The following is a 24284-nucleotide window of genomic DNA, read 5'->3' as shown; positions in this document are numbered from 1 at the left end:
TCAGTTACATGTTTTATGACATAATTGAAATCAGGTGAAGAACATTAAGGACAAACTGCTAGATGGTTCTGTACGTGGTGAACTTACACACAAATACTTCCTCCACTCGCGTCACTCACCAAACTACCTCTGAAACAGCTTAGTGGAGGTTGAAGGTGCAATCGCTCGTTCTGCTGCAGTTGCATCGGGTTTTAAAGCGACTTTGTGTGTGTTTTCTTCCTCTATTAATAATATGCCTTAATATGGTTAATATGTCATGAAGGTAAGTAACATGAGCGGAAACTAAACAAATGTATTATAAATGCTAGTGTTATAATCTGTATATTTGTTGCATTCAGTTAAATTTAATACATAAATGAATACATAGATAAATGTCTATATGTGTATATTTTTTGCATTCAGTTAAATTGTAATACAAATAAATGAAAGTATATATATGTGTATATTTACTGCATTTGGTTAAAATGTAATAATAAATAAATAAATGTATATATGTTTATTTTTTGCATTCAGTTAAATTGTGATATAAATAAATAAAAGTATATGTGTTTTCAGTTCAATTGTATTTATTATTATCTCCTATGTGAAAAAAAATAAAAAAAATAATAAAATAAATGTGTATATTTCTTTTTGCATTCTTTGGGTACAGCAAACGTGTCTGTGTATTTAATTGCATTAGTTGGGAGGTTTATTTGAGCACTAACCAATAACCACCAGAACAAGTGGTTCAGAGCCTGAACTTGTTTACGGGATCAGTCGAAATAGATATCCTGAAATAGAAAAGTACAAAGACAACAAAGTACAAACGTTATAAAATACGTTCAAAATAGAACTAAGCACATGGCTGCCCCCTAGAGGACAAAGAATATGCAGTGTATTTGAGTGCACAGTGACTGCACAAGGTCATTGGATCAGATATTCACGTTCAAACCACCTGTAATTCCCTCTAGATTTATGTAATACTGTTGTACTTTGACTATCCTCTATATTGTTTTTCCTTAGTTATCTTTTATTATTATTCATGTGCAATTACTGTCGTGATCACATGCAATAGTATTTATTTATTTATTTTTATCTTTATTATTTTCCCCCTCCATCCCTTGTTGGGAAATGGGAGGTTTTGTCTATAGGAGTTTCTGTTTATAAGAGTTCTTCTATTAAGAGTGTTTTTATAAACTTCCTATAAGTTTTCTGTCCTTTTCCACTGTATCTACCTGCGTTGCAACAATGAAATTTCCCCATGTGTGGACAATAAAGGATTATCTTATCTTATCTTATTAATCTGACAACTCATTTAGTGCCAGTTATGACTATTATATTTGGTTGTTTGACAGTTTTTGTCAATGGCTTTGGCACATTTTCATAAATCATAAAACCACAGGATTAGCTTCAGCCCAGAATGCTGTGTGTGTTAAAATCACACTGTTTCTGCAGGTTTGAGAGTGAGGTTTATGCTGCAATTTTGTATAATATTATAACACAAATTGTATGTAACAAAACATAACTGACTTTTAGCATCAGATTTCAGAACTGCTTCAGACTTGGACAAAGTCTTTGGATCTAAACCTGGTTCAGACGCGGTTTTACATTGTGTTTTCTACTCTACTGTAAAATGTCTTCCTATTGTGACTCCCGTGTGTTCTGTTGTGTGTTCTGTATCTTTGGTCAAGAGTTATTAAGAATATTAATCGATAATCGTGATTAGTCAGGTCACAATATAATCGTAAGAACCAAAAAATAATAATCTGTACAGTTTTCAAAGCAAAATCAAGTATTTCTTGTTCAATCTATTGTCCAACAAATAGACCTAAACTGTTTTTATCTAGCTTTATTTTGTCTTTCAGAAAGTTTCATTATAAAGCTGCTCACAAACTTGAGGAAGAGTCACATGTCAGACCACAGGAGTGAAAGACAGTTAACGATGTCACTATTGTTTTGTCACAGTCTTGGTCATTGTGAAAAACGTTAAATCGTGATGTTTTTTCTCACAATAATCATCACACTAACATTTGATATGGTGACATCACTACTTTGGTCACTGTTCCTGGTTCAGAGTGTGCACTTTTGAGTTGAACAGACTCTAGAACACGTAAAGAGCGTGTCACAATTGTGCTTTGTGTTGGATTAAACAGTTGATCATTGTGTTTTAGGTTCTGCAAAGTGTTTTGTAGTTTAGCCAACATTTAGACATGTGTCGAAGCAATTAAAAAAAAAAAAAAAAAACTCTAGAGATATTGCTGTTCAAAATCTTGCACCAGCAGCATACAAAATGTACCACAAAGAGCATTTTCAAATATAATTCATTTAAGGAGAAAAATCCTGCCATGTGCTCACGTCCCTGTACCCCTGATTGGGAAACACTAATGACGTTTATAGTTCGCTCAAGGCAATGCCAAACCTGCACGGTTACCACGGAAACAGTGGGACTAAACTGTGACTAATATAGCAAAACCAGGGCAAGAACAGGACCCAAACAAGTCTATATGGGGACTAATCTGGGCTCAAACCAGGACCAAACCAGAGCCAATGGCGCCATCTGCTGGTCAAAGGAGGGACTAGCCGCAATGACACAAACAAACTTATTTCAATTGGTTTTATTGACTTGGTTAGAAAAAAACATCTGGAAATGTAATGCCAAATTCTACTCCTACAATGACCATGTATTACTCCCGTTCTGCAATGGCGATCAGATGTTCCTCTATTTCTGCATCTGTGAGCGTCCTGGAAACAACCAAACAACAATTAACAATAGAAGAAGAAAAAAAGAGTCACACTAATAGTTGTCCAAAGTCAAACGGAGGTGATACACTAAACAATACAATACAATAACACAAAAAATTGCAAAGTAAATGAAACAATAGCACTTTATTTTATACATTTGCGTGTTGATTAGTATTTTTCATCCTTTTTATGTAACAATTAAACATTTACTAACACTTTTCTATGATTAAACTGGTTATTACTGCTGATTAATAAATCGTTAGGACATTTTGGTACAGGAATCATCATATTGAACGTTGGTAATAAAGGTATGGTTAAGAGCTCGCACAGGAAATATAGTTTTTTAACTGTTACTCATGTACAGAAATGTCCTAACTACATACTATAACGAAGTAATAAGGAAAATATTCATAAAAAAGCGTTAGTAAATGTCTTGTTCACAACAGAATAATGTTATATAGGAAAATACATAAATATGGGCCCAATAAATCCACATTAACTCACTTAAGAGTAAGCAAAGTCAGGTGTCAGGTGGTAGTAAGTGTACCCTAAAATAAAGTCTGACCAATTGAACAATAACTAAATAGTGACCTGAACTTAGGCTTGTCTTTGGTGACCACTCCGATCTCCAGGTCAGTGGCTTTGAAGTCCAGAGACAGGACCGACATCAGACAGTTAATGGCCATCTACAAACAGAGAAGATTCACACTCACTCAACACTTACACAAATACAATGCATTTATAATCAGGACTTCAACTGTGTATATTTGTGTTTGTGAGGTTCATTTACAGGGAAGATCAGCTTTGTTTGTGTCGTCTGATGGAAGTTTGTTCACAGTTTATGTCATGGAAAATCACAATAAATCACATTTCACAGTGAGTCAACAAGGATGAAAAATGTTCTGTAATTTCTAACGCTTAATTATCAGCGTTTGTCTTTTTGTGTTAAGGTGAGACACTACAGACAAAACTTATCTTTTCTGTTTGAAAACTCATATAAGATATCAAAAATACCCTCTGTATATTTTTTCATCTAATATGTCATCAAAATGAAGCAAAACATTTAAATCTTTCTTTTTTTCGTCCTAAATGTGTGCAATTTTGGACATTTTTCATTACAAACACATCCACTGAATACATTTCTTTACATTTAAGAAAGTAAACGGCCAATGTTTAAAATGGTTATCTCTAAATTTAAGATAAGCTACAGTGTCTCGGCTGATTAAAAGTTTATGTTTATGAAATCAAGACTTAAAACCATTTTATTTTGGAAAAGAAAAAATAAATGGAAATCAAAAATCAAGATCGACCTCTATCAATGACATTTTATTATAGTTGATCTAGACTTCAAAATACAACTATTAAAAAAGACATTAACAATATCGTCCTTGCTAAAAGGCTAGATTTTTTTGTACGTTCTCATTTAATCCCATCAATATCGTTTAATGCTGTTTTCAAGTGAAATGTTCCCTAAAAGCACATTGTTGGTGGTTCGTACCTGCACCGCGCGGTCGTGCGTCAGCTCGGGTTTCTTCTTCAGTTTCTTCTCCAGGTAACTGTTGGCCTCGGTCTGTTTGGCCCCGACCGCCGTGGCCTTGAAGCCACAGTAATAACCGGCCGGGTCGCACTTGTACAGCACCGGGCCCTCCTGCGGGTCCATGGCCACCAAAATCATGCCTGCGCAAAACACCGGGATCAAAGAGCGCACACTTATGAGGATGGTAAAAAGAACTGATGACCACATGTTCGATATAAGGGCCCGAACAGTCGGACGACTCATCGAACTAAAATGCAGTTGAGATAAATATATTTGGAATTTTATCACAGAAAAGCATATTTTAATTTCACTTCCTGTTTGTAGTTGATGACATCACACAAGGAAATTACCGAGGCAACGACTGGACAAAAACTCATCTAATGTCACAATGTTTTTCTTAAAACATGAGAGCGACTTTATTTGTTGAATTGATGTTTAGAAAGTCAAAAAAGTTCTTTGTGTAAATTCTGCATTAACTTTACTGGAAAGAGTGTCCCTAGTGTGATGTCACTTCCTGTCGTTTTCCACAGATTTTTCAGATTTCTCTCCATAAATACCTGCTCAATTGATGTAAAACTATATTTCATATGTACAACAGGTATAAATAGACAGAATAAAGTCAAAATTAGACGATTGTAAAAACCTGTCACAGGCACTTTAATGGAATGGGTTGAAAAGCAGGAATTTAGTGCAAGATGTGGGTGAATGGGCAAGAGGAGGAGCAGCTCTGGGGGTGATTCCTGTCTGGAAAGGTCAGTATTGATGGTCCCAGGGAGAAACGTGCTGATCCAGGTTCATTTATTCATTTTACAGAGCCTCTGAATACCAGATAACTTTTACCTTGAGTTAGATATTATAGTGTGAAACATGGCATAGGATTAAAAGAGCTTTTTGTTTCACTGCTTGTGCATTTATTTATAAGATAAGAGAGAAAAATTGTACATGCGCTCACTGTGTTTTCTATTATTTAAACTAAACTAACTGAACTTAAGTGCAACGCGAAGGCCTACATATCACAGTGTTTTCCTCCAATTTTTTAAAAGTATTTGTATTCTGAATAGCACCAAATGAAAAAGTAACTACCGGAACAGTGTATTTTCAGTACGTGTATTCAGTTACTTCCCAACACTGGAGACAGAACACTGAACACCTGAATCAAAATGTGTTCCATTACATGTTCCAGTCAGAGTACTGAATACTTTCACCATGAGTTACAGTGCAATAGTGACTTAGTGGAGAGAATGAATAAAGTGTGTCTCATACTCACAGCAGCCCAGCGGCCTCATCTCTGCGTTCTGAGTGTAAACCTGGGAGATGTCAGCCAGCCTCCGACACAACACGTCCGCACTGATGTCGTAACCAAACTTGTACTTCCATTCCCCAGCCTCCACTCGAGCCCTGTGCACCTGCGAGCGACTGTCCGCTGCACAACACAACACAGTCACAGCAGGAGCGTGTGTACAGCGTGTACTTTCACTTCAAACTCCATTTAGACGCCAAGGACCTATTTGACCCTTTATGCCAGGGGTGTCCAAACTGTGGCCCAGGGGCCAAATGCGGTCCTCAGACCTCGGGCTTCCTGCTAAGTTGGCCCAAACAATAAAAAGTAGTACTTTTTAAAGGGAAATTGGAAAAATTGAAACGTGTTTATGTTATAACAACCTAAAATTAAAGGTGTGGAGATGCATCGAAACTATGTCAAATACACATTTTCAAATGGTTTACTTCATTTTTGGGTTGTCTGTGGCCCTCTGCTCCGTATAAGTCTTAAAATGTGGCCCTTGGTGAAAAAAGTTTGGACACCCTTGCTTTGCTTTATGCAGATCCACAATCAACTTTAAATATAATAGTTTAGTTCTTCCGGTCCCATGTGGTGTAAAGTTTAAAGACTTTTCTAAAACTATTCTGTGATCCATTAATATCTTATTTTCCGGTTTATAAGTCGCACATTTTTTCATAGTTTGGCCAGGGTGCGACTTATACTCCAGAGCGACTTATATGTGATATTAGTTTCTATTTTCACACTGACAACTGCATGAGGGCGCTCTAGGCTCTAATCGACGCAGAAGCAGAATCTCCACCTCCTCTTCCTGATTTGGGGTAAAACTGATGCTTTGCTAAACTTGTTAGCATGTTCTTTATGCTATAGTTATCTGAATAACTGTTCATATGTTACGTTAACATACCAGACACTTACCACAGTTCTGTCTGTGCCTCATGTAGCTGAAGGTGTTAGCGTTAGCATACGTCATGTAGCTGAAGGTGTTAGCGTTAGCATACGTCATGTAGCTGAAGGTGTTAGTGTTAGCATACGTCATGTAGCTGAAGGTGTTAGCGTTAGCATACGTCATGTAGCTGAAGGTGTTAGCGTTAGCATACGTCATGTAGCTGAAGGTGTTAGCGTTAGCATACGTCATGTAGCTGAAGGTGTTAGCGTTAGCATAAGTCATGTAGCTGAAGGTGTTAGCGTTAGCATACGTCATGTAGCTGACGGTGTTAGCGTTAGCATACGTACACCTATTCACCATGTTCTCTCATCTGTTATTATTTTAAACTGTATTTCAAGATGAAATGTCTGTTCTTGGTCTTGGATTTTATCAAATAAATGCGACTTATAGCCCGGAAATTACAGTATGTCCTTTCTAAATATCTCTTAACATTGATCAGAATATGGGTATCAATTTGTTTTCAACCCTAAAATACATCTCATTATAGTTCTGAAATATGGATAATAAATAAACAAAAATCAGCTCTAGATGCAGATAAAATACGCAACATGCAATAGAAAGCAACACTATTTATACATTAAAGAGTCTTAAACACAAACTAGCTGAAAAAGCATTAAAAGTACTAATATTGGTGAAGTTTTATCACTGAGCACTTTATTAACTTAGTAGATCAGTCTTGTCACGACACTAAAACATCATATGGATTCCGTTACCAAGGAACAGGCTCAATACTTGACACTGATTTTGATTCCACAATGACGATTAAAAACGCTCTTTTTTTAGACAAAAGACAAAGTTCGTTCTTTGCGGTTTCCATGTGCTCTTCTTCTAGGTTTGAAAAAGCTCTAAATCCTTGTAAAACTTTTCAGCCAAGGTCAAATTTGATCCTGTTTATGTGATTATTTTTTGTACCGACAACTGTGATTTTCGATACTTTTGACCCGCTTGAATTGCACACTACTCACGATTGTGCCCGGTCATCACGCAGCCGATTCGAGGGGTGAGTTTGAACATGTTGGTCACAGTGGTGGAGTCCAGAAGCTTGTCCTGTGCGTGAACAAGCGTCATTTTACACCCACAAAGCACGCAATAATCTGCTGGTGTCATTATGATCAGTTCACGTTAGAATGGCAGAATCGCAGGCGTGCCAGAACACATCGCCGGGGGTTACCAGAACTGTGCCAGAACTAAGTCTTACGGGTATTTTCTTCTGCGTGACCACCACCGCGGTGTCAGACCCCCGCACTCCCACTGACGTCAGCCCGGTCTGAGAGACGGCTTTGAAGGCGTACTCTGCGACCACAAAGAAAGAATGGGTTTTAAAGGAGTGTAATGTGGCAGCGTGGTGGGCGTGACTGAAATGGTTTTGATTTTTGTATTTGATGTGATTTATTTTGTATTATTATTCAATAAAAATACAATCATATGTACAGACACATTTTAAAGAAATGTAATTAAATATAATAAATAAATAAATAAATAAATAAAATAAATGAATAAAATGGGGAAATGAATAAAATGAAATGAAATGAAATGAAATAAGATAAAATAAAATAAGATAAAAAAATATATACATTAGGGTAAGGCATAAGTAAGGCATCCAAGACTGTCTGAGATGCCTTGTTAATTTCTGTCTTTCTAAAATCAGTAACATACAGTAACATCTATGAGTGAAACTTGTATTTGCAGCAGGCCCGCGTCTAAAGGAAGGTTAAATAATGACACTTTATGGAAGAGTATCATCTTTGCACCCACATTGTGTCTTCCTGAGTGTGGAGAAACGGAATAATAACATGTACAGCCCGTAAATGCAAGTGATAACGACAGTTTTTACATGTTATAAACTACACTACAAGTTAAACTGAGAGAAAACATAAGTAGTAAATGAGGCCCGCGCGTGTCAAAGGAGTACTTAAGGGCAAGAGACCAGCAGTTTGAGACGTAGTCATGAGTTACAGCTTCCTACGCACATTTTAATGACTTTTTATAATTTCCCAAGATATAATACTTCATGATTCTGAGACCCGCGGGTTGCTTGGCTGAACAGTTTGCCGCGTTGTTACACTGTAGTATCATCTATTGTCTGAATCGCCTGTTGTTCTTGCTGGAGGAAGTACTACAAAACTACAAAACAATCCAAATGGGAAACTTTTCGACGTTTCCCATTCCAGGCTCTCCGCGTCTTACCGACTTGGTAAAGGCGGCCCTCCGGTGAGAAGATGGTGATGTGTCGGTCGAAGCCTGCGTTTGATCCGCGGGACATGTCGCCGTCTCTTGCTTCTTGACCTCAAATGAACTTGACCGGTGTCGTCCGCGGTTCAAAGCCCTCGCGCTGCTCGGAACCAGTCTTTTCTCACAAGGCGGAATAAGTTTGAATATAAAACAACATGACAGTGCGATAATGCGGATCACGAAGCGCTTCCTCAAACCTGCTCTTTACTTTCTCTTTCACTTTTCCCACGCGTCAAGAAAGAGCGCTCCCTGCTGCATTTGATTGGATAACGAAATCAAAGGAAGACGTGGAAGATTTGGCATGAACAGGACCGGGACAGGACTGGGACAAGACCGGGATATGACTGGCACGGGACCGGGACAGGACTGGGACAAGACCGGGATAGGACTGGCACGGGACCGGGACAGGACTGGGACAAGACCGGGATATGACTGGCACGGGACCGGGACAGGACTGGGACAAGACCGGGATAGGACTGGCACGGGACCGGGACAGGACTGGGACAAGACCGGGATAAGACTGGGACTGACCGGGACAGGACTGGGACAAGACCGGGATAGGACTGGGACAAGACTGGGACAGGACTGGGACAAGACCGGGATAGGACTGGGACAAGACTGGGACAGGACTGGGACAAGACCGGGATAGGACTGGGACAAGACTGGGATAGCACTGGGACAGGACTGGGACGGGACAGGGACAGGACTGGGACAAGACCGGGATAGGACTGGGACAAGACTGGGACAGGACTGGGACAAGACCGGGATAGGACTGGGACAAGACTGGGACAGGACTGGGACAAGACCGGGATAGGACTGGGACAAGACTGGGATAGCACTGGGACAGGACTGGGACGGGACAGGGACAGGACTGGGACAAGACCGGGATAGGACTGGGACAAGACTGGGACAGGACTGGGACAAGACCGGGATAGGACTGGGACAAGACTGGGACAGGACTGGGACAAGACCGGGATAGGACTGGGACAAGACTGGGATAGCACTGGGACAGGACTGGGACGGGACAGGGACAGGACTGGGACAAGACCGGGATAGGACTGGGACAAGACTGGGACAGGACTGGGACAAGACCGGGATAGGACTGGGACAAGACTGGGATAGCACTGGGACAGGACGGGGACGGGACAGGGACAGGACTGGGACAAGACCGGGATAGGACGGGGACGGGACAGGACCGGGATGAGGCTGTGCGCGCGCGAGGTGCGTGCGCTCGGACATGCCAAACCCCCCCGCGCGCCCTACACCCGTGGCCCCCGGTGCTGCTGCTGCTGCTGCTGCTGACACTGCACCGGGACTGAACACCGGGACTGAACACCGGGACTGAACACCGGGACTGAACACCGGGACTGAACACCGGGACTGAACACCGGGACTGAACACCGGACACAACACGTCAGAACGATGTCCGCGCGTCGCGTGGGCTTCTACCTGAGCGACAAGAAGCGGCGGAAGATGAACCTGGACGCGTTTTCTCACTTCTGTGCGTAAGTTGTTTTAGAAGTGAAGTCTGAATGTTGCTTCATGTTGTTGTGGCGTTTAAACAGACAATACTTACCACGTGTTTCAATAACAGATATTCATTTATCTTTCAAAATTATGTTTCATCCAAAAATATTGAAGGTTATCCAGAATATGCATTTAACACCTCTTATTGGTTTGACTGAATGTCGTGGCATTTATCATGGTGTGTTTTTTTCTTTTTCATGCATTTATAACCAGATTAAGGTTCTAAATAGATCATATTTACAACAATAAAAGCGTGTTAGTATTGATAATAGGGCGTCATTGTGATAAAACCTGTTAACGTCTGGATAACAATAAGCAATGATTTTAAACTGTACCATAGTTTCTTTTAAGTAATAGTTATCGACTCATTTTTAAACAGATATTTCACTGTTAAATATTTAATATTATCCAAAACTAACTGCACGACAGTGGAAATGATTACGATATTGATTTGAAGCACTGCAAAATCAATATAGCCCACTTTTTGTCACAATCATTTCAACATTAAAACAATATAAGTCTAAATGCATTTGTCAAACGTTGTCAAAAAAAAGAAGAAAACAAAGACACAAGTAAAATTATGAATAAAATCAACCTTTTATAAACAGTTCATTTCTTGGTGTTATACATTTAGCTTGTTTTGCTGTTAATTATTTGCAATAGCCAAAATTGCTAATAAACATTTGCAATTTATTATGCAGCCTTATCCAAAACATGAATTGAATTAAGCCAATACTAAATGCTTCTCATTTGTATTTCTTCTTCCAGGGAACACGGGATACAAGTGGTGGAGGTGAGGCCAAAATAACACACATATAGGACCAACAGAGCGAGTCATTTGAATGTAGATGATGTGAATATGATGCACTTTGACGCTTTAAAAACAGCACTTGGCTTGGCAAGTGTCACATGCAGGTGGCGCCTTTTGTCCTCCACGTCCGCGCCACCTGCCGCCACCTGCCGCCACCTGCCGCCACCTCGCGTCCTACACGAGAACTCAAATCACCGGTAGAACTAGTTCGACTGACTGTTTCCCCAGATAAACCTGAGCCGGCCGCTGGAGCCTCAGGGGCCTTTCGACGTCATCGTTCACAAACTGTCTGATGTTGTCGTGGACGCCGAGCATGACAACCGATCACGGCAGCTCCTCGCCAACTTCCAGGTAGAATCAGACGCGGTTTTAGAGTCGGGAGCTCAACACATGTGCATACTGTCACAACTGCGCTTTAGAGATGTGCAGAATTAGAATATTTAGTGTTTCATGCATAATTAAAACGGTTAAAAATGACAGAAAATAAGATAAGATAACCTTTATTCGTCCAACGATGGGGAAATTTCAGTGTTGCAACAGAGATTAGGTACAGATGTATGATAATAAAAAAACAGATAACTCACAAATAAAAAAATACTCTTAATAATAATGTATAGTAAAGTCATATTTCTGCTCGTTTGTGGTTCACTTCATGGTTCAGTCACGTTTAATGCGACGCTTGAACCTCGATTAAGCCATTTGCAGACACTTTTTAGCACAATCCTGATGCAACGTTAAAATATTGTCGTTGCATTGTTGCTGAGGGAATGAAATCAAGATCAAGACGCACATTTATTTTGCCAATATCGACGCTCGTAGAAGTGGTTCGAGCAAGGGTACATTCTAAAAAGTCGGCAGCATAATTTAAGCGACTGCGTATTGCATCAATGTAGTCATCATTTTAAACAAGACACAGAATAAAGGGCGTGTTCTATAGTTTATAGAATAGATACGCTTTGACTCCATAAAGTCCGTCTGATCTTCCCGAAGTAGAAAAGACATGCAGGCTTCTGTAGTTTGTACGGTTGTCTCTTTTACAGAAGTACGTGTCCGCCCACCCGCGCACTGTGATCCTGGACCCGCTCCCCGCCATGACGCAGCTCCTCGACCGCTTCGCCTCTTGTCACATCATGAGCAAACTGCACCGCTCACTCAAAGGTACCTACGTCACGGCCAGGTCCATCCTCTGTGTTAGACTCACACCGTTTCCGTCGGATTAGTCTGTTCCAGCCACACGCACGGGAAATGAACAAGAACGTCCATTTAGGGAGGGACGAGTTGGGCAAAATATCAAAATAATTGCGATTTCGATTAGATTTGCAATTCATGTTGGTGGGATTTTGTCCAAATGTTCACGTTGTACCCATCCAGGAGCATTGAGAGAACGCTGCTAAACATCAGGTCTAACTTCAAACTACAGGGTTTGCAGATTTGACATATTACGACTGGATATTTTGTTGTTTTCATATTAAACACATTTTCTTAAATAAGTAAGTAAGTAACCGCAGTCTTTGGTGATCTTTCAAATTTAACTTTTGATTCGATTCTAATATTCACATTATTGATCACCTGTCAGACATCTCTCACTTCAGATTAACAGCAGATTACTAATTGATTTGACTCAAATCCCTGGTGCTTTTCTGTCCTCTTTGCGGTACTTTTTACCTTCTTCGACAGCCCGTGCGTTTCACTTCAGTCTTCAGTCCATCAAATAGAGCCTGTTTTAATTGTTTGATTGTGAATTATGAACAATTGTCTCCTCAACGCGCCGCCACCGTCATGCTGTATTCACCTGCAATATCCTGTTGTATTACTTCATTCTGCAAGTACCCTTCGTGTCCCTGTCCAGACTGGCGTATCTGCAGCCCCCCGTACCTCGAGGTCCCCGGTGACGCCGACCTGTCGTCCGTCCATGGCGCGGTGAAGGAGCACGACCTCAGCTTCCCTCTCAGTCAGTTCATTATTATTATCGTTATCATTATAGCAATATTTCAGTCTTTTTTTGTACTTTTACAGTTTTTTAATTATAATTTTCCCTTTGATATAGTTTGCAAAACAAGAGTCGCTCACGGTTCCTTTTCTCATGAGGTACGTGGTTTTAACTGTCATTGCTTTGCCTTGAATGTTCCACAGTATGGCATTCAAACGTCTCTCTGACATTCATTCGAATAGCGTTGTTTTGTTGCTCAGAAGGAGCTTGAAAAACACTTACTTTGAGCAGGCTTGCGTCACCGCAGATCTGACCTTTAACCTTGACCTGGCAACGCTAATACCCGGAACATTCTTGGCAGAGCAGTAACATCTCTATCGTGACCAGTGATTGTGACGAACGGGTGGTGGATCCTCTGCAAAAAAAGGTAACGTGGCGCATCTTTACATGAAGAAATAGGTCTGTGGAGAGCCTCAGTCCTTCAGGTTTCCATGGCAAAAGCAAACACTTTGAGAGGAGTCAAAGAGGCTATACTTGTCAGGAAAGAGCATCTCTGAACAGAAATGGAGGTCTAATATACGACCTGTCAACCACATCCACCACAACAGAAGAAACAATAGGGATAATCACAGTACAATAGGAGTTAGATGACCCACGATGTTCTCCGTCAGATGAACTGAAGAAGCTGCGTGGATGAGTTTTCACACTTTTATCCGGTCGAATATGCTTTTATGTTTAAATGTGTTATGTTTGTTTGTCCGTCAGATGTCGCTGATCTTCAGTGAGGGAGGCCTGGCCGACGTGCGTCCTCCATGCGTCCTGCAGAGCTTCGTGAACCACGGCGCCGTCCTGCACAAGGTCTTTGTCGTCGGAGACAAGCATTTCTGTGTGGAGCGGCCCTCTCTCAAGAACTTCCCCTCCGGGCCCTGTGGTCAGTGCTCTCAGGGGCCTCGGGGTTATTGAAAAACGGGCATTTTAAAGGCGCGCAGAGGAGAGGAAGAAACACACCCAAGAAGCACACGCAATAAACACACGCAGGAAGCACACACAAGAAGCACACGCAAAAAACACACGCAAGAAACACACGCAAGAAACACACGCAAGAAACACACGAAAGAAGCACACGCAAGAAGCACACGCAAGAAACACACGCAAGAAACACACGCAAGAAACACATGCAAGAAGCACACGCAAGAAACACACGCAAGAAACACACGCAAGAAACACATGCAAGAAGCACACGCAAGAAACACACGCAAGAAACACACGCAAGAAACACACGCAAGAAACACATGCAAGAAGCACACGCAAGAAACACGAAACACACGCAAGAAGCACACGCAAGAAACACACCAAGAAACACACGCAAGAAGCACACGCAAGAAACACACGCAAGAAACACACGCAAGAAACACACGCAAGAAACACACGTAAGAAGCACACGCAAGAAACACACGCAAGAAACACACGCAAGAAACACACGCAAGAAGCACACGCAAGAAGCACACGCAAGAAGCACACGTAAGAAGCACACGCAAGAAACACACGCAAGAAGCACACGCAAGAAGCACACGCAAGAAGCACACGCAAGAAGCACACGTAAGAAGCACACGCAAGAAACACACGCAAGAAGCACACGCAAGAAGCACACGCAAGAAGCACGCGTAAGAAGCACACGCAAGAAGCACACGCAAGAAGCACACGCAAGAAACACACGCAAGAAACACACGCAAGAAGCACACGTAAGAAGCACACGTAAGAAGCACACGCAAGAAACACACGCAAGAAGCACACGCAAGAAGCACACGCAAGAAGCACACGTAAGAAGCACACGCAAGAAACACACGCAAGAAGCACACGTAAGAAGCACACGCAAGAAGCACACGCAAGAAACACACGCAAGAAACACACGCAAGAAGCACACGTAAGAAGCACACGCAAGAAGCACACGTAAGAAGCACACGCAAGAAACACACGCAAGAAGCACACGCAAGAAGCACACGCAAGAAGCACGCGTAAGAAGCACACGCAAGAAGCACACGCAAGAAGCACACGCAAGAAACACACGCAAGAAACACACGCAAGAAGCACACGTAAGAAGCACACGTAAGAAGCACACGCAAGAAACACACGCAAGAAGCACACGCAAGAAGCACACGCAAGAAGCACACGTAAGAAGCACACGCAAGAAACACACGCAAGAAGCACACGTAAGAAGCACACGCAAGAAGCACACGCAAGAAACACACGCAAGAAACACACGCAAGAAGCACACGTAAGAAGCACACGCAAGAAACACACTCAAGAAACACACGCAAGAAGCACACGCAAGAAACACACGCAAGAAACACACGCAAGAAGCACACGCAAGAAGCACACGCAAGAAACACACGCAAGAAGCACACGCAAGAAGCACACGCAAGAAACACACGCAAGAAGCACACGCAAGAAGCACACGCAAGAAGCACACGCAAGAAACACACACAAGAAACACACGCAAGAAACACACGCAAGAAACGCACACACACACAACGACTGACATACGCTGCCTGTCCAAAAGAAACGTCGCCACAGAAAGAAAGGTTTTTTAGCCGTTAGCTTAGCATAGTTGTGTGGCATAGTTTCAATCAGCTTCTGCAATATTAAAATATTTATTTCCATCCAGTGTGTCATTATTCCTCACACAGATCTTCAGTGTGTCAATATTCCTCTCACAGATCTCCAGTGTGTCGTTATTCCTCTCACAGATCTCCAGTGTGTCGTTATTCCTCTCACAGATCTTCAGTGTGTCGTTATTCCTCTCACAGATCTCCAGTGTGTCGTTATTCCTCTCACAGATCTTCAGTGTGTCGTTATTCCTCTCACAGATCTCCAGTGTGTCGTTATTCCTCTCACAGATCTCCAGTGTGTCGTTATTCCTCACACAGATCTCCAGTGTGTCGTTATTCCTCTCACAGATCTCCAGTGTGTCGTTATTCCTCTCACAGATCTTCAGTGTGTCGTTATTCCTCACACAGATCTCCAGTGTGTCGTTATTCCTCTCACAGATCTCCAGTGTGTCGTTATTCCTCACACAGATCTCCAGTGTGTCATTATTCTCCTTCCTCTTTAGATGTTTTCTCTGCTCGATGCCAGTGATCTGACCCTCCTCAAACACACGAACATCTTCTCCATGACCACGGGATTTGTCTTTCCACACGGTTGTTTCAGAATCGCATCAGTCGGGTTTAAATACCGTGCTGCAGCTGATCATCACCTGCAGCAGTTCTCCAGCAGGGGGCTCTGACCTGCTGTATTTGCTTAGTCAAGTCTTAACCCGCCTCGTGGCTGTGAAAAGTCCTATGCAATAATTTACAATGTATAATTAAAGTTTTCAAAGAAGTTTGTCTGCCCTTTATCTTACTCAAACGCCGCATGACCATCAGGAGGTTATGACGTTTTGCATTGAATTCAAATGTACATATCTTTTTCATTTGTTTTTATTTACAGACAGAAAAACGATATTCTTCAACAGCCAACACGTGTCCAAGCCAGAGTCCAGCTCAGACCTCACTGCAGTAAGTACATTCATCATGTGTACTTTTCAGAGGATTGCATGGAGGATGTAGGATGTACTTCGATAACTAGCCGGTGTTTGCTGTTTCGTGCAGTTGGATGAGAAGATGCCGTTGCTCCCGACGCCGAGCTCCGAGGCCCTGAGCGCTCTGGTGCAGGAGCTCAGGGCCCAGCTCAAGATGGCGCTGTTCGGAGTCGACGTCATCGTGAACATTCAAACTCACACCATGACCGTCATCGACCTCAACGTATTCCCAGGTAAAAGGGCAGGGACACGTATATAATTTAAAAAAAACAAATTAAAATTAAAATAAGAACTAAAAACTAACTGAATATAAAATATGAATAAATAAAAAAATACAAATGAAAAATAACATTGCAATTGTTGTTTTGGAGAATGGGATATATATATATAACACAAATATTAAAAAGCAAAAGTCCACAGCCCTGTACCCTGTAAGTATAATATTTGTAGCAGTAGTTTTTAATTGACTGTGAGCATCATCATCTCTTAAATTATTTCACTGTTTCACCTGGTGGTTTAAACTCCAGACCTGAGTTTAACGTCTTCACTACATAAAACATCCATAAACAGATCATCATCTTCTACAGTATCTGAGCGATACGAGAACCCAATGTATTCAGATGTTGTTTCTGCACAAATGACTCAAATGTCCGCGTTTGTGTTGTTGCCAGGCTACGAAGGAGTTCCCCAGTTCTTCTCGTCTTTACTGGACCACATAAAGACTTTGCTGGACAGTGGGCTCTCGGACCCTCAGAAAAGCCCCTCCGACGCCTCCTCGATCGCCACCAGCATTTAATGTGTCACTGCAGTGTTTGATGAGCTTCACAGGACAAACTCTATTCACTTTATTTGATCAAAGCTATTTTCTGCTTATGAGTAGAAATGATGCATTAGAAAAACTTTATCCACGATGTTAGCGTCTGTTTTGGTATTATTACAATCAGACTGAAAGTTGTTTTTCATTTATATTGTGGTGTATTCTGTGTTTTAAATTGATACTGGATAATAGGACTAAATCAAATGTTATGATAATGTATTTGAAGTATTTTTAATATGAAATCAAAATGGAATAATTGCACCTTTCGACAATATTCTTATTTATTGACAATATCTCATATACAGAGCTCTAATTGGCCAGTATGTATTAGTGTTTGTTCTGTCATTTTTCTTGATTTTACTTTTCACTGACTTGTTTTGTCCGGTCTTAACAGAAAAATTATGTATTTTTATCATCATGTCATAATTTACATCATATCTTGGCTGTCTATTTGAGACATGGACTCAACAATGTACTTTTTCCTCAATATCCATCCATCCATTTTCTACCGCTTGTTCCCTTTTGGGGTCGCGGGTGACTGGAGCCTATCCCAGTGACTTCGGGCCTTAGGCGGGGTGCACCCTGGACTCTAAAATCCTTGTCATTTTAGCACATTGTTACATAAGTGCCACAAATGCACTACAACGTTTTGTCCACCTGAGGGCACTGTTTATTTATACTTTTCTATGGAGCCAACTAAAGATGGCCTCAGATGAAAGAATATGAAAAAATAAATCTATTTTAATTGATTGAATGCATTATTATTAAAATATTGTCAAACTTGATTTCAATACTAAATAATGATGATAATAATAATAATGTTGTCCTGTTTCTGTGATACCTTCTCAAATACATATCTAGTCATTTCAGATCAGTGTCTGGACATTTGGACATTTTTGACATCCCTAATATAAACGTATATTGCTATGAGTATGTTAGTAGTATGACTTATGAATAAAGACAATATGGACTGTTTATAATTTGGAGATAAAGTATTTTTTGCCATGTTTTGGAGATAGAGAATACAACGAAAGATGCTGTGATTAGAGTTGCCAGGAAACAAAATGCCTCTGAATAGTCCTTAGTTCATATCTCACCGCTGTAAAAGTAAACATATTCTGTGAGGGTGGTATATTCTCATAGGTTTGCATTTAATATCAATTGCTTTATTTTGACTGTGATACTGATCGTTTGCGTTCAGCCCATCCTCCAATGCCGCTGTGGCAACTTGTCAGGAGCAGTGTCACATCAGATCTTCAGTTTTCAGAGGATTTGACCTATTGTGCACAAAGTTGATGGGGGGTAAACCTGAGCCCTGTGGAAACCCACCAAGACGCGGGATGAAACATGCAAACTCTACACAAAAGGTGCTGGGCATCTCACTGTGAGGTAACCAGTCCTCCCAAAATACATAAAAGAGAGTTGTATCTTGTGTTCCAAAACAGCGCCCCCTGCAGGTCTTGTCTAAATGAAACTCAAGCCTGTAGGTGCGTTCGGGATAAGCAAAAAGGGACCAGCGTTTATAGCACACAACATGAGGTAATGTGACATAGTGTGAGTCTTGGTATAGAGTGCGTGTCGTTGTGTAACGTTCATGTGAGCGCAGCCGTTTGAAGCCAGTTGGAGAGTGAGCTCCTCTTCCTCTTCCTCTTGTACCTCACTGTGACAAACATCTCCTGCGTCCAGCCAAGGTGTTAGTGTTAGAGTGTGTGAGGGTTTCAGGAGCTGCACGTGGAGCACAGGGACATCAGAGGAGGCGATGTTGGAATATTGATATATTTAAATCAGGGGTGTTTTGTATTGAAATGAATATCATGCTTGTATTAAATTCGTTATTAGAATGATTATTTATTCATATTTTAAATGGTCCCGAATATAGTAAATAGATAATTGTCAAGAAATTACACATGAATCAATACTATTCCTTAACACATCGAGAACACAATTCAACTTAGAATATGAAACGACACAGAAATATCAGACATTTTTATGGCATGCATGGGAGAAAACGCGGGGCTGCGTCAGCCAGGCCGTTGTAAGGAGCCTGGCTGACCCTCCTGCGTCTCACCCCGTTTTTTCCCATGCTGGTTGGTTTTATTAGATATTCTGGAATAGGCGGGTCACATTTCTCATTGGTCAGCTTCACATCACGGCACTTTTTTTACAGCTGGTATTTTTCCTAGGGATCAAGCCTTGGGTAAACATTACCCAAACTCCTCTGGGCTGTCACACCCCCTCCTGGGGCAACATTCTTTGGCCCATCTTTATGATACCTTCACAAACAAATGCTGTCACACACCCATTTTTCTCTGAGACTAATGATGCAGATAAAATATCACTATTATGCAGATAAAATACGTCACAGAAATATAATCATATATTCACATTTTATCACAATAATAAATACTAGTTAGTAAAAAGATATATCTAACTCCCGCGGCCCGTGATGTCACTTCCTGTTGGGGCATAAACAAACCTGAGAAGTCTAAGATAGCTCTTTATAGTGTAATGTATGTATTAAATCAATAGTGCACATTTTTGACCTCCGTGAGGCTGTTCATCAGAAAAGTCGTTTTCCACTGGATCTCTGGAGTGTTATTATTGTTTTTATTAAGAGTTTAAGAGTTTTTTTTAAAGAATTATCTGTTTTTGTTTTGTTTTTTACTTCTGTGACTTATCTAATGTGCCATTGAGCAAGTCCTGAATCTCCACAGCTCGTGGTAAGTTTTGGCACACAAGACATGACTATATTTTGCATATTTGAAGATCAAACAAAACGACAAAATATGCAGTTTTGTGTGTGAAAACATTTCCCTTGATAAATAAAAGTCATTCTGATTCTGATTAGAGGAGGTCAACAGAGAGGATTCGTGGATGTTCAAGAGAAGAAAGATATTTTGTGACTAATAATATATTTAAAAAAAAAAAGAGTTTTAAAATGGCTGCAAAAAGAGTCAAATTAAAATAAAAACAACAGAACCTTGCAGCGTCATCCTCCACACAACACGATGAAGCGTCTGACCTTTTGTGGTTCATTTTCCAGTTCGTTCCCTCTTTGCACAAGACTTGTCCCTGAGATATTTACAGTTTGTTTCACTACATTTATGCCATAACATTGGCTGCATATCATTATCGGTATCTTCAAAAAACACCTCAGATGCAGAGGAATTGCCTGAATGATGCAGAGGAAGGGCCTGAGCGATGCAGAAGAAGAGCCTGAGCGATGCAGAGGAAGAGCCTGAGTGGTGCAGAGGAAGGGCCTGGGTGATGCAGAGGAAGGGCCCGAGTGATGCAGAAGAAGAGCCTGAGTGATGCAAAGGAAGGGCCTGAGTGATGCAGAGGAAGGGCCTGAGTGATGCAAAGGAAGGGCCTGAGTGATGCAGAGGAAGGGCCTGAGTGATGCAGAAGAAGAGCCTGAGTGATGCAAAGGAAGAGCCTGAGTGATGCAGAGGAAGGGCCTGAGTGATGCAGAAGAAGAGCCTGAGTGATGCAAAGGAAGGGCCTGAGTGATGCAGAGGAAGAGCCTGAGCGATACAGAGGAAGGGCCTGAGTGATGCAGAGGAAGCGCCTGAGTGATGCAGAGGATGAACCTGAGTGATGCAGAGGAAGGGCCTGAGTCGTGCAGAGGAAAGGCCTGAGTGATGCAGAGGAAGGGCCTGAGTGATGCAAAGGAAGAGCCTGAGTGATGCAAAGGAAGAGCCTGAGCGATACAGAGGAAGGGCCTGAGTGGTGCAGAGGAAGCGCCTGAGTGATGCAGAGGATGAACTTGAGTGATGCAGAGGAAGGGCCTGAGTCGTGCAGAGGAAGGGCCTGCGTGATGCAGAGGAAGGGCCTGAGTGATGCAGAAGAAGAGCCTGAGTGATGCAAAGGAAGAGCCTGAGTGATGCAGAGGAAGGGCCTGAGTGATGCAGAAGAAGAGCCTGAGTGATGCAAAGGAAGGGCCTGAGTGATGCAGAGGAAGGGCCTGAGTGATGCAGAGGAAGGGCCTGAGTGATGCAGAGGAAGGGCCTGAGTGATGCAGAGGAAGGGCCTGAGTGATGCAAAGGAAGGGCCTGAGTGATGCAGAGGAAGGGCCTGAGTGATGCAGAGGAAGGGCCTGAGTGATGCAAAGGAAGGGCCTGAGTGATGCAGAGGAAGGGCCTGAGTGATGCAGAGGAAGGGCCTGAGTGATGCAGAGGAAGGGCCTGAGTGATGCAGAGGAAGAGCCTGAGCGATGCAGAAGAAGAGCGAACCTTTCGACACGAGGACGTCAAATATGAATGTGTTAAATCAGTGAATTATAAGTGTGGACATGATTGCTTTGATCTCTTCACAATAAGACATGACTATTTTTAGCCCTGGACACAGCCGGTTTCCACAGCAACAAATGACCACCTTCAACAAACGCTCGCACGGCAATTACAGTTGTTTTTACAGACGAACACACTGTACTGTGGGGAACTGTATATCATGCATTTAGTTTAGGATATAATATATAATATTACACTTTAACATACTTTAACATACAGTTTGTACCGTAGATTTTTTTTAACACGTTCTTTTAATTAATCAAAATACGAGTAGATGAAAAATGAGGGAACAAATTATATTTATCATCGAGTCCATTACTTAACATGTCAACTTTTAAATGTGTATATTGTATGATTATTGTTACATAATTATACCTTAAAAATAAAACATCCGATCATGCCACGAGTCGTCCGTCTGCTGATGCTTTTCTCTTCTGAGTGAAAACAACAAAACAAAATGAAAAGAACACTATATTACTTTGTTATTCATAGACCGTTTTTAACCAGAAAACTCCCACTTGACATTTACAAACTTTATGGCGACGGAGACTGTCTGCTTTACTTTATCTCGCAATTCAATTTGTCTTATTGTGCAAAGAAATGAAGATAAGATTGTTAACTTAAGTCCGGGAGCAGGACCGCGCCCCTTTCACGCCCCGACACTGTCTAAGCATCCCGGTCACACACACACCAGTGTTCATGACTTCTCACCCTCTTTTAATTGTTCTAATTATTGTAATTATCCGGGGGAATCGAGGCCCGGAAGCCACAGCCCTCATCGCCAGAAGCCTCAAAACAGCATCAATTTCTTTACATTTGTGTCGTTCCTGTTTCTCGAGGTTGCCTTTCCACAGACCTGACCTGTAACTTCAATCCCAGCAGTTACAAGCTGCAGCTGTAAAGGTTCAGTACGACACAGAACTACAAGGGGAAGAGGGCGACATAGGAACGACCAAAAAGACATCAACACGTGACGCAAGTGCGCATCTTCGGTCCTGCGTTTGTCACGTGTTCGTCGCGTGTTCGTCCTGTTTTTCACCTGTCACGGCGCTCCTGCTTTTCTCTTTGCGTCACAGGTTGTTCTCGCCGTGTTTGAGAATAGCGTCCGTGACTCACTTTTTCCTGAACGGCTGTGAGAGAGCTGTGAAAGTGCAGGAAAATGGCAGATGGCCCTCGCTCTGAGCAACAGTTTGTCCTGCTGCTGCGCTCGTGATGTGTGGCCTGTTTAGACCTATTGTGTTGTCGAAGCAGATAGATCATACGCTACGTTTTCATTTGTCGTACTTCAACTTAAAGGCGAAAGAACAGACTGTGTGTGTGGGGTTTGGAGATAATATACATTAAACTAGAATTGAACCAGCGTTGTGAAGTCCACTTCTTTATGGCAACTTTGGGGTTTCTTGTTTAGATAATAAGTAAGATAAGATAACCTTTGTTTGTCCCACAATGGGGAAATTCCAATGTTGCAGCACAGATTAGGTACAGAAATAGATTAGGCACAGGAGTTTAATAATAATAATGAAACAAATAACTAAAAAAAACTCTTATTTAAATAAAAAAATACAAAACAAACTCTTATAAACCTTATTGAAAAAACCTCTTGGAACAGGGCTGCAATACACTAATCGTGAACTTTGAAATATAACTTTTTTAGACGTTGAAATCGTCATCTGGACAATACATAAAACAACGGCATTATTACATTTAAAAAAATAATTTTACGTTATACTTTATTTGTAAATATGATCCATCTAGAACTCCTCAGTTCTCATATTTCAACATTTGTTTGGTTGATAAAGTGTGATTTTTGGATCTTTAGACATTCAGTTGATGTTTTATCGAGCTTCCGTTCCGTAGTTTGTGTTTATTCTTCACCAAAAAAAAGTGCTGAAAAAAGTGCTGAACTGACATATTTTCATATTTTGGAAAGTCACTCACAATTTTTTGACGACGTCGCAGTTTTTGTTGGGCCTGCTCCCGAGTGGCACTTTCATGTCGTAAAAGCGGTGATTTCTGTTTCGTTTTTCATTTTCAAAGGTCGCTTGTTGCTCTCTTGTCGCAGCTATGGCAACCCCCGACTTCAACCAGCTCCTCACTCATGGAGAACTATCCAGGTCCCGCTGTAGTTCCGTATCATCGAGAACCTGGAATAGCTTTACAACTCTAATCGAACGTATCAAATGATATGGTTATTCCTTAAATTAACTGCAGTGTTGAAATTACCGTATTTTCCGCACTATAAGGCGGATTAAGCGAAACAAAACGTGTACCTCACAAAATCACTTCGAGGTCACTAAGTACAACCAGAATGAATCCATATATAAGGCGCACTGTCGTTTTTTGAGAAAATTAAAGGCCTTATAGTGCCAAAAATACGGTACTCTGACAAAGTAAACAATTCAAATCACTCAAATCTCTTCTTTTCCATTGTTCTTTATTGTATAACATCAACTGAACCTGATTCACGCACATGGACGTTTTGTTCTCACGGTTTCGAATTCAAACAATAAACATAATTAGTGATATAGTTATTTTAAGTAGACAAAAACTGCCCTAATTACAATACGTTTCACATCCAATTTGAGCGATAGTCATTTTCTACGTCTAAGTTT

The 24284-nt window shown here is 41.3% G+C and overlaps 2 protein-coding genes across 2 annotated transcripts; one reads left to right on the top strand and one right to left on the bottom strand.

Annotated features, from left to right (window-relative positions):
* Positions 1-2585: 2585 nt before the first annotated feature.
* On the bottom strand, positions 2586-8861 carry psma6l (proteasome 20S subunit alpha 6, like). The gene is made up of 7 exons (XM_072458935.1): positions 8674-8861; positions 7685-7779; positions 7452-7533; positions 5526-5681; positions 4220-4398; positions 3313-3407; positions 2586-2721 (listed from the first exon to the last, which is right to left on the bottom strand). Exons 1-7 carry the CDS (start codon positions 8747-8749, stop codon positions 2664-2666), a joined length of 741 nt encoding a protein of 246 aa, XP_072315036.1. The 5' UTR covers positions 8750-8861; the 3' UTR covers positions 2586-2663.
* Positions 8862-10110: 1249 nt separating this feature from the next.
* On the top strand, positions 10111-17485 carry LOC140371725 (inositol-tetrakisphosphate 1-kinase-like). The gene is made up of 10 exons (XM_072458921.1): positions 10111-10223; positions 11014-11038; positions 11285-11407; positions 12097-12214; positions 12906-13007; positions 13104-13144; positions 13752-13917; positions 16476-16543; positions 16637-16799; positions 17238-17485. Exons 1-10 carry the CDS (start codon positions 10141-10143, stop codon positions 17360-17362), a joined length of 1014 nt encoding a protein of 337 aa, XP_072315022.1. The 5' UTR covers positions 10111-10140; the 3' UTR covers positions 17363-17485.
* Positions 17486-24284: the final 6799 nt, after the last annotated feature.

This window comes from Eucyclogobius newberryi, unplaced genomic scaffold (assembly GCF_026437365.1).
Source record: "Eucyclogobius newberryi isolate DKJ021-1_F unplaced genomic scaffold, fEucNew1.0.hap1 SCAF_10, whole genome shotgun sequence".
NCBI classification, from domain to species: Eukaryota; Metazoa; Chordata; class Actinopteri; order Gobiiformes; family Gobiidae; genus Eucyclogobius; species Eucyclogobius newberryi.
The sequence above is the reverse complement of the archived record's forward strand: the minus strand, read 5'-3'. Positions and strand labels throughout refer to the sequence as shown.

Excerpts from the sequence above, each read along its gene's own strand:
- psma6l (XM_072458935.1), bottom strand. The coding sequence starts at position 8,749 with ATGTCCCGCGGATCAAACGCAGGCTTCGACCGACACATCACCATCTTC. Across the intron at positions 3,408-4,219 it reads CGCACGACCGCGCGGTGCAG|ATGGCCATTAACTGTCTGAT; the intron begins GTACGAACCACC and ends CTCTGTTTGTAG. Across the intron at positions 2,722-3,312 it reads AAAGACAAGCCTAAGTTCAG|GACGCTCACAGATGCAGAAA; the intron begins GTCACTATTTAG and ends GGTTGTTTCCAG.
- LOC140371725 (XM_072458921.1), top strand. The coding sequence starts at position 10,141 with ATGTCCGCGCGTCGCGTGGGCTTCTACCTGAGCGACAAGAAGCGGCGG. Across the intron at positions 13,145-13,751 it reads ACGGTTCCTTTTCTCATGAG|ATGTCGCTGATCTTCAGTGA; the intron begins GTACGTGGTTTT and ends TTTGTCCGTCAG. Across the intron at positions 16,544-16,636 it reads CCAGCTCAGACCTCACTGCA|TTGGATGAGAAGATGCCGTT; the intron begins GTAAGTACATTC and ends TGTTTCGTGCAG.